This window comes from Dreissena polymorpha, chromosome 16 (genome assembly GCF_020536995.1).
Source record: "Dreissena polymorpha isolate Duluth1 chromosome 16, UMN_Dpol_1.0, whole genome shotgun sequence".
NCBI classification, from domain to species: Eukaryota; Metazoa; Mollusca; class Bivalvia; order Myida; family Dreissenidae; genus Dreissena; species Dreissena polymorpha.
Genome location: NC_068370.1, coordinates 6,221,334 through 6,231,572, shown reverse-complemented (window position 1 = coordinate 6,231,572; position 10,239 = coordinate 6,221,334). Strand labels below are relative to the sequence as shown.

The 10,239-nt window shown below is 35.5% G+C and overlaps 1 protein-coding gene across 1 annotated transcript; it reads left to right on the top strand.

Annotated features, from left to right (window-relative positions):
* The first annotated feature begins 1,702 nt into the window (after positions 1-1,702).
* On the top strand, positions 1,703-4,892 carry LOC127861654 (lecithin retinol acyltransferase-like). Its single transcript, XM_052400346.1, has 2 exons — positions 1,703-1,855; positions 3,579-4,892. Exons 1-2 carry the CDS (start codon positions 1,785-1,787, stop codon positions 4,012-4,014), a joined length of 507 nt encoding a protein of 168 aa, XP_052256306.1. The 5' UTR covers positions 1,703-1,784; the 3' UTR covers positions 4,015-4,892.
* The last annotated feature ends 5,347 nt before the right edge of the window (positions 4,893-10,239 follow it).

The following is a 10,239-nucleotide window of genomic DNA, read 5'->3' as shown; positions in this document are numbered from 1 at the left end:
CTCAATTACTTTGTTACAAAAGATGTATATGATTTTTTTCAAAAGTGACGAAATATTTATATCTGTATATTTCTATATGTTTTTAATGCTTATTTGTCATTCCATTATCTTAGTTTTAAATGACCAAATGGGAATTTGTTTGGCAAATATCAAGAAAAAGCATTTTTCACAATTGTATATGGATGCGCGGCATTTACCGAACTTGTTAAACCCACATATTTCGCATCCGTAGTTTAAAGTCTTACCAAAGTTTATATCAAGATGTTTTAGATTATTTATTTCAGCATGAAGACTTTTAAGACCAATTCCAGAAAAAAAATCAGCATTGAGTAAAAACAAGCCCGTGTTATTTGTTTCTGTACCTAAATAAATGAAGTCATGAACTAAATGTAATTATTTACCTCTAAATGTAAACTTTTAATATATAAAAAACTGTCATTCGTTTATAGTAAAAACCATTTCCTTACTTTTGCTGATTTTATCTATAGTCACTAAAATCTTGCAAGATTCACACTTTAGTGGTTATATGTTCGTTGTAAGTCAACAGTAGAAATATGTTTATTTCCTGTGTTTTTAAATGGATCGTTCTTCGAAACTATGTATTTTTTGTATTGACTTCAAATGCACGTTGTTCTTGTATATGTATGTTAACAACAATAAGCTTTATATGCTTAAGTCAAAATTATTTTGTTTCTACTCTTTCTCAAAACAAGATGAATAAAGGCTCCGTTACCACTGAAATCGCAATTTTATGTCATATGATGTCATTCGTGGTATATACGATTTTTTACAGTAACGATAATTTCACGGCAGTGTTTTTCCGTCGAGAAATTTCCATTTCAGTATTTTTGTTAAAATCAAAATTAAATTAAAATCAAAGATAACGTAATAATGCTTACTCGAAGCTTTCATGTGATAGACGTACCTATAATCATCCTCTGTGGTGAGTAAAGTAATTCCGATCGAATGGTGAATAGACCGTGTCAAAGTACGTTTAACATAAGGTTCAGATGTTAAACAACGCCTCTGACAGGTAGCATTGTCACAACTACATGAGCAAGGGATTAAGTCGTCTATTCATAAGTCGCGGTTCAGGTAAGCTACAGAACATATTTTGTCCAATTAATCCAAAATCATATGTTGTTAAGATGCAAATGAACACAATTATAAATTATAGTGATCTATAGGAGTTTATTTACAATCTCGTGAGTGTTTATAGTTCTTTTTTTATATAAAATTACTATATATTAGCATTGATCTAAACAATTCATTGGTGTTTTATCTTTATCTAGTCCTGCCATATTTTTTTTAACAATAGCTTATACAAAAGTTTACAATACGTTTTTAATGCAGTATTAATGTTACAACTAACATCTCTTAATATATGGCCTTAACTGAAATTAAAACGGATCATTGCACCAAAAAAGTTACGAAACACTTGCAAGGAAATAGAATAACCATAAGCTAGTATTGTCTGTCCATTTAACTCGCCTGTAAAAGACCTGAAACGATTTAAGCAAATCAACAAATTATTAACACGCCTTAATGATTTACTGGCTTGCGCACATTATTTAGTCGAGCGATTTGATATCAATAACAGGTATTCACATTGTGTATCGAACGAAAGCATTGCACTTAATAGATCGATATATATATATATAGATCTAAGTAGTCTCTTTCAGATAGTAGAAAGAATCGAAGCTAGTGCATTGACGTTCTTGAACGTATCGTGGTTAAAATAGTTAACATACGGATTTACATGATATAGAAACCATCAGATTTCCATGGCGCTTGCATACGGAGCTCTACAGTCATTTGACTTTTCAAGCGAAGTAGAGGTAATCAAAGATTACAGGTAAACAATTAATATACTATTATCTATAAAAATGCAGTTTGTCAATGTTTTTCTTTTTGTATTTTATCATTTCTTCAACTATAATTAAGCAATATGTAAAAATATTATGTTATCAACGTAATTTAAATTAAACTTTCTCCATCTCGGCACCAACCATGTATTCTATGCTTCATGCCGTTGACACATTTTATCAAAGACAAATGATGAATTGACATAACAATATAATTATTCTTTTCTAGCCTCCTTCATGTACACAACCTTCCAGACGACCGAATAACTACCGATTGTGTTACATAAAAAATAGTTCCACTTTTAACTGTTCCTTTTAATACTTTCCTATTGAAAATATGAGAAGAAATTAAAACGAATCGAGAATGTGATATTTTTCTTGGTAAAAAAATGAAAAAAAAATTCAGCAGCAAAACAAAAGCTACATTTTATTTTCAACTTTAATCCACTGTTTATAACAATAAATGTACAACGATATACACATCCATTTTCTGTGTTTTCATCCCTATTATGGAAATGTATTTTAAACCACATTTTTTTTTATAGCGTTTGTATCGAATGCTACAGTAGCCACTCTGACCCAAAACCCGATTTACGAAATCGTAATCCTGTCGTACTCAGTAGCGAACTATTTTATTCCTATCGAAGTTAACAATTATAAATGACAAACCAACAATCCGTAATACGTTTATTATTTGTTCGATGCTCTAAAAACATTTAATTGTTAAAACCATCATGTCAAAATTGTTGTCCCTAAAATCCTGAGAGAAACTACTAGATAGTATGTTTCTTCTGAGAAATGACGTCACACTAGTTTCGTCAAAAATTGCGTAATCAAGTAAATGAAAATGATAGATACGGAAAGCTGGTTCGGTAATATATTTTAAAGAAGAATAAAAATGATTATATCAATATATAATATAACGATAACTTTCATGATGCGTCACAATAAATTTCAAATGTCAAATATTCGTCACAGCGTGCGTAGGAATACATTACTTCCTGTTGACTGGAGATAGGAACGTTTATTCGACCCTGCTTTATTTGGTCAATGTTTGCAACAGATGCAGGAAAAAGTCTAATACATTCGAACATTGAATATGTTTAATCATGTGGATCTTTATGTCGCAGTGGTGTAGTGGATGAGGTGTCCGCCTAGCGATCGGGAGTTCGTGGGTTCGCTCCCTACTCGGGGAGCGTTCTCATTATCCTCCATAGACATCAAGTACTGGTTCTTCCCAGGAAACGGACTCGATAATGTCCATATCTGCCTATAATGCTTTAAAGGGCGCATTGCAGTATACATAGATATATAGATATGTCAAAATAGAAAGTAAATGATAATGTTATATGATACCGTTTTTATTTATCATGACTGTAAATACATAGAACATTAGATAAGGAAATTAATAAAACAACAGTTAAGACCTAACGATTTTTGGATAGAAATCTTATTATGTATATTTTTAAATTATTTTACAAGATCATTAATGAATACATAGCTTTTGTTTTTCATTGGCAATGTATGCTTGAAATGTATGCAGATTGTGTCAAAAACACATTTCAATATATTTGCTGTACTTTCATTCATGTACCGGGCAATTTGAATAGCATACGTGAACTAAAGAGCAACCTGTATAACCCTTAACATATTATGTCATTGTAATTTTAAAATCTATACAGATTTAAGTCACATATATCATGTTGTTTTCAGGTCTCTGAGAAGAGGTGATCATCTTGCTGTTAAAAGGAATCAATTCAATGTTGAATACTATCACCACGGCATATTCCTTGGTCGTGATAAAGTCGCCGAAGTTGGAGGCGCAAACAAACAGCAAGCCAGTCCGAGAATCGTCAGCATAAAGGATTTCACCGAACAGGGTGATCTTCTCCGAATAATCTACTCACCTGGACAGTGTTTTCCACTGGAAGAAGCTGCTACAAATGCGGAAGAATTGGTTGCCAACCCTACTAAATGGCAATCGTATGGCCTTGTGAATAACAATTGTGAACATTTTGCAACTAAATGCAAAACTGGAACTGCTTCATCGATGCAGGTCCGTTCAAAGATTCGCGACGCCATATCAATTATTATAAGTCCTTCACTGTTTTTTGCACATACTGTCTATGACAAAATCTTTAAATCTTAAAATAAGAAGCATGTTATCTCCACATACTAAACATGTTTCATTGATTTTGTGTATTGCTGATATAAATTATAATAGATTTATGTGTGTGTTTTAGTATCTAACATGAACGTGTGTTGCTTTAAAAGTAATTTTGAAAGATATATCCCAAAAGTATATATCTAAATTATAATGTATAGAATATTGTAGTTTGTATATATTGTATTTTGTTATTGAAATGAAACAAAAAAAGGCGTACTATCCAATATTATTTTAAACTCATATATCAGTAGAATGTAAATATACCATGTATTTATTGCACCCATCAACTAATGTACACACGCGTACATGCTTATTGAAGTGTGCTTACTGTTTCTGTATATGCACACGCTAGAATATTCACCAGAGGAAAGTTAGTTTGCATCCAAAATAATATCTTTTCCAATAAATTATTATCATACAACGTCATACTTTGATAATATAAACCATTCAAAATCATGTGAATATATGTTTTGTTACAGTAGTATATTTGTACTAAAGCATATAAAGCGCTTCGTAATTAAAACACATACCATAACAACATGCGTTTGAAGCAAATACAAAACAAAAATCATTTCGAAAACTAATTTTTTGAAATATAGTGGAAATATACATTTGCAAATTATAATAGTACACGGACGAGCTTATTGTTTTTATATTGTTTATATAATATTAAACATATTAACAATTGGACAATATATAATATAATTATATTTTATCTGACACAGGTATTTAATATTACATGTTAGGCGGGCTACTGTCTTACGGGAACGTATAATTTATGAATGTTTACCATTTATTGAAAAAGATTTACTTTTTATTATTCTTTCTTCCAAATACATGTAATTAAATAGATAACTGAGTTTCAGTTATGTTTTTCCTTTAAATTGTATTATCATAGTCACTAAATATCAGAAGTTCATTTGTATATATAGAGAATAGCAGGTAACTGATCTTTTTGAAATGTATAAGGCAAGGCTAAGGATAATATAACGGCGAGGCTTGCTAACCTGTTTTTTCTGTTAATCATACCTGTACGTACCCGATTTTTAAGAAATAATGTAAAAATCGCTAATAAGCTGCATTTTATGGGGAAATAACATGATGTTTACCGTTTGACGTGTTCATAATGATGTCATGAGCACTTGCGCTTAATATTTATGAAACATGTTTATTTTTTGCTGTTTGTGTTGCATTTTGTGTTTGAAATATATTACATCTTGGTATCAAATTGTTTGTTTTATTGAATCTGATTAGATTTTACTAAAATGATTACTTTATAGTTGATTCCGAGTAATATGACCAACCTCCTATCATCGACTGATATAAGGACTTCCTGTCGAACTGATATAAAAATATATCATGCAACGTTATATCCGGCAGATATCGATGCAGAGGTTTGATCAATTAAAAGTTCAGAATATGATCACATTCCAAACTGGGTTCATGGCATCATAGTAAAACAGTATATAATGCGTCTTCACATATTCATACTTAACGATTGTAAAATGATTTGTAGCTCACACATAACTCACACCGACAAGAAATTGAAAAAAGCAAATTTAAACTATCAGAACAATATCAACTCATTCAGCCAAAAAAAATTCACTATAAAAGTTAATAGATTCCTTTTGGGAAATGAACGTCAAAATATAATTTCCTTATTCCCCAGTGTCTTTAATGACACAGATTATGTTTAATACACATTTGAAATAGAATGCAGTAACTGATGCGTTCAATTGAGGTTAAACTTATATTTATTTTAACCGTCAACAAATGTCTACGATAATCTTCGTCAACTGTTCTTATCTTGTAAATGTTTAATAAAGACGTCTCAAGCCAATTTGGTCTGACTTTGGTAACAAACCCAATTTGACATTGTAATTTGTTATAATTCCACGCTAGGACGTCTATATAATACCAGCTAAACTTTAAAAGCATGCTTCTACGAAGTGATCACTCGGGGAAAGGTTAGTGCGTTTTCTTTTTAAACTATATTTAGAATCTCCATGCCGCCATTTATACATTTTTTGAATTGCGAGAGTCAAGTTCTGCGTCCTATATTTGGGTAATTCGTGTTATGTATGCATTGCGATATCGTTCAACACATATTCATTTATAATGTTATACCGACGAATGTGCAAAATATGTTTCTAAGTTTTAGGGTACTTTATCTATTAATAGCAGTGTACCTCAATTAACCACACTTATGTACACGTGTGTGAAGTTAGCCTATTTAGCCCATTTAGCCTATTTAGCCTATTTAGTACATAGGTTGAAATATACATCCTATTTAGCCTATTTAGCCTATTTAACAGCCTCTTCAGCCTTTTTAGCCTTTTCAGACATTTTAGTACATAGGTCAAAACATACATCCTATTTAGCCTATTTAGCCTATTTAACAGCCTTTTAAGCCTATTTAGCAAGTTTAGTACATACGTCGACATTCACATCCTATTTAGCCTATTTATCCCCTGGAAGCAACGTAGTGCACGCTGACCAGCCGTTGACGGCCTATCGGGCTGAACTAGTTTCGGCCGGGACTTATAATTAGGGTCGGCCCCGTGCATGCAGCCTATTTAGCTATTTCTCGTATGCGTCATTTCCCAGTGAACGGGCATGCCCCTTTAAGGGCCCCTTTCGGACGAACAAGAGTTATCCCCCGGAAGCGACCTAGTGCACGCTGACCAGCCGTCGACTGCATATCGGGATGAAATAGATTCGACCGGGACTTTTAATTAGGATCGGAGTCAGGTGCAGCCTATTTAGCGTATTACGCCACATTTTGCCTGTGAGTGGGTATGCCCCTTTAAGGGCATCTTTCGGACGAACAAGAGTTATCCCCCGGAAGAGACCTAGTGCACGCTGACCAGCCGTCGACTGCCTATCGGGCTGAACTAGTTTCGGCCTGGACTTTAATTTAGGATCGGAGTCAGGTGCAGCCTATTTAGCGTATTACGCGACATTTTGCTTGTGAGTGGGCATGCCCCTTTAAGGGCCCCTTTCGGACGAACAAGAGTTATCCCCCGGAAGCGACCTCGTGCACGCTGACCAGCCGTCGACTGCCTCTCTGGCTGAACTACTTACGGCCGGGACTTTAATTAGGATCGGAGTCAGGTGCAGCCTATTTAGCGTATTACGCGACATTTTGCCTGTGAGTGGGCATGCCCCTTTAAGGGCCCCTTTCGGACGAACAAGAGTTATCTCCCGGAAGCGACCTAGTGCACGCTGACCAGCCGTCGACTGCATATCGGGCTGAACTAGTTTCGGCCGGGACTTTTAATTAGGATCGGAGTCAGGTGCAGCCTATTTAGCGTATTACGCGACATTTTGTCTGTGAGTGGACATGCCCCTTTAAGGGCCCCTTTCGGACGAACAAGAGTTATCCCCCGGAAGCGACCTAGTGCACGCTGACCAGCGGTCGACTGCGTATCGGGCTGAACTAGTTTCGGCCGGGACTTTTAATTAGGATTGGAGTCAGGTGCAGCCTATTTAGCGTATTACGCCACATTTTGCCTGTGAGTGGGTATGCCCCTTTAAGGGCCCCTTTCGGACGAACAAGAGTTATCCCCCGGAAGAGACCTAGTGCACGCTGACCAGCCGTCGACTGCCTATCGGGCTGAACTAGTTTCGGCCGGGAGTTTTAATTACGGTCGGCCCCGTGCATGCAGCCTATTTAGCCTTCATCTCGTATGCGTCATTTCCCAGTGAGCGGGTATGCCCCTTTAAGGGCCCCTTTCGGACGAACAAGAGTTATCCCCCGGGAGAGACCTAGTGCACGCTGACCAGCCGTCGACTGCCTGTCGGGCTGACCTAGTTTCGGCCGGGAGTTTTAATTAGGATCGGAGCCAGGTGCAACCTATTTAGCCTATTACGCGCCATTTTTGCCCGTGAGAAATATAGGTTTAGTGTAACCATTATTCAACCATACGCGCATGCGTGGTCTTTTGGCTCCCGGATTCTTGTTTATTATTATATCTTCGCGCATGTAAGCTGGCTCTCGGATTTTTGTACTGTTATTTTTGCGTTGCTATTGCCGAGTTCTTGACAAAATTTAGTGTAGTTCATGATGTGCAATTGGATATATTTATCTTACTTAATTTAAAAAGACCAATCAAACAAAATATACTTGCAACATCGTGCACACTGTCACGCCTAAGACATGTATGTTTCAGCATTCATGTGATAATGAGTAATGATCCTGTTCAGATATTTGGTTGTTACGTTACATCTCAACGAATCAGGGATACGAATAATTATTCGGTAATAAATTGACTATCATACGGTGTAATAAATTAATTTCAACCAGGCGAAAGTCTGTTTTGATGCTCTGTCGACAAAACTTTCAGTAAATAATACTGTTGACGCTTAATTATATAACTTATCTTTAAATGACACACGACACTCTAGACATAATATAGAAACGTCTGCCCGCCCCAAATGTTATTTGCTTTGTGGCATTTTTATTGTGCAGTTTCACATGTGTAACTGGTGTATAATCTATTTTGGATTCAAGTATCGATGCTATGGAAAATACTAAATTGTGTTTATTTAATAAAACTACTATCTCAATTGTAAGTAAAATTGGATGAGCTCATTTGAAGCTCAAAACGTTGGTAGTCGTCCGAACTGAATTTATGTCCGTTAGAGCTAGAGTAGGGGGACAGTACTAATTGTTTTGTAAACATGCATATTATGTTTAATGATCTTACAAATAGGTTAACATGTTAAAAGGTCCAAACACATTGTATCCAGACAAACGGCACCCGGCAAATCGGCTCTCTGCGTTTTTGGCATTCCCGGACAATGGGTTCCTCGTAAATTTGTCCACTAGGACAAATGACCCTCGAATAAATTGTCCTCTTGGAAAATCGGCATCAGTTTGCTTTGTCACTCAGGCAATCGGCTCCCGAATATTCTTCCCCTATTTTCGCTATTAGAATACATATTCAATTATGATATTTCTGCGCGGACTGCCTTTCAATGTTGATAGGTATATGTATTTTTTTTACAAATTAATTGTTTCTTAAATATGGTCGATCACAATACATGTACATGTATTTAAATACCGGAAATGACGGATGGCTTGCATTTTCCTTGCCCCAATTTATATACATATACATAACATTATTCAAAAGCAGCGACAACAACAATATTTATAAATTCAGCAATAACGTATATACAAGCTCATAACCTGCATTATATATGCATTATACAATTTATAAGTAATGGTAGACTATTGAAGTTGGACGATAGTTTTATGAACTGGTTAACATTGTAAGTTATGAAGGGAATTAACAATTGCAATTAATATTGAAACCGCACGTCTAATATTTACTAGTTTACTTACAAGACATAAGATTAGAACAATTTGCATTTTGGTGAAACATATATTGATTCTGATTGTTGAAATTGGGGTGCTTATATGTCAAAACACGATATTGATATCTCTGCGTGTCCATTATCCCGGCCGCATGACTTATTATGTTGTTTTTTGTTTGCTTGTAAACAGCTGATTTTAATTAATAAAAAGTAAAATCTCTGTCTTATTATGCCCCATCGAAGAAGAGGGGGTATATTGTTTTGCACATGTCGGTAGGTCGGTCGGTCCGTCTGTCCGTCGGTCGGTCGGTCCGTCCACCTGATGGTTTCCGGATGATAACTCAATAACGCTTACGCCTAGGATCATGAAACTTCATAGGTACATTGATTATGACTGGCGGATGACTCCTATTGATTTTGATGTCACTAGGTCTAAGGTTAATGCCACAGTTACTCGTTCTTGGATGTAGTTTAAGAGAAAATGTGCAGATCATATTATGTACTGGTGTCGTGGGGTCTCCGTCCCCACCAGATGGTTTCCGGATGATAACTCAAGAACACTTACGCCTAGGATCATGAAACTTCATAGGTACAGGAAGACAACATGTTTTTTACAGAACATATGTCAGTACAACAATAAAATGTTTGAGGTCAGTATTAAGTTGTTTTAGTACAAATTAAACCAGATTTCTTTTTTCTATAATAAAATACTGAAATACTTCATCATTTAGTAATCCGACATGGTATCCGGACAATCACTCATACGGACAATCGCTCCTACGCTAAATTTGACAGGGCGGACAGTCGCTCCTACGCTGTTTTGAAAGGGTGGACAGTCGCTCCTACGATGTTTTGACAGGGCGGACAATCGCTCCTACGATGTTTTGA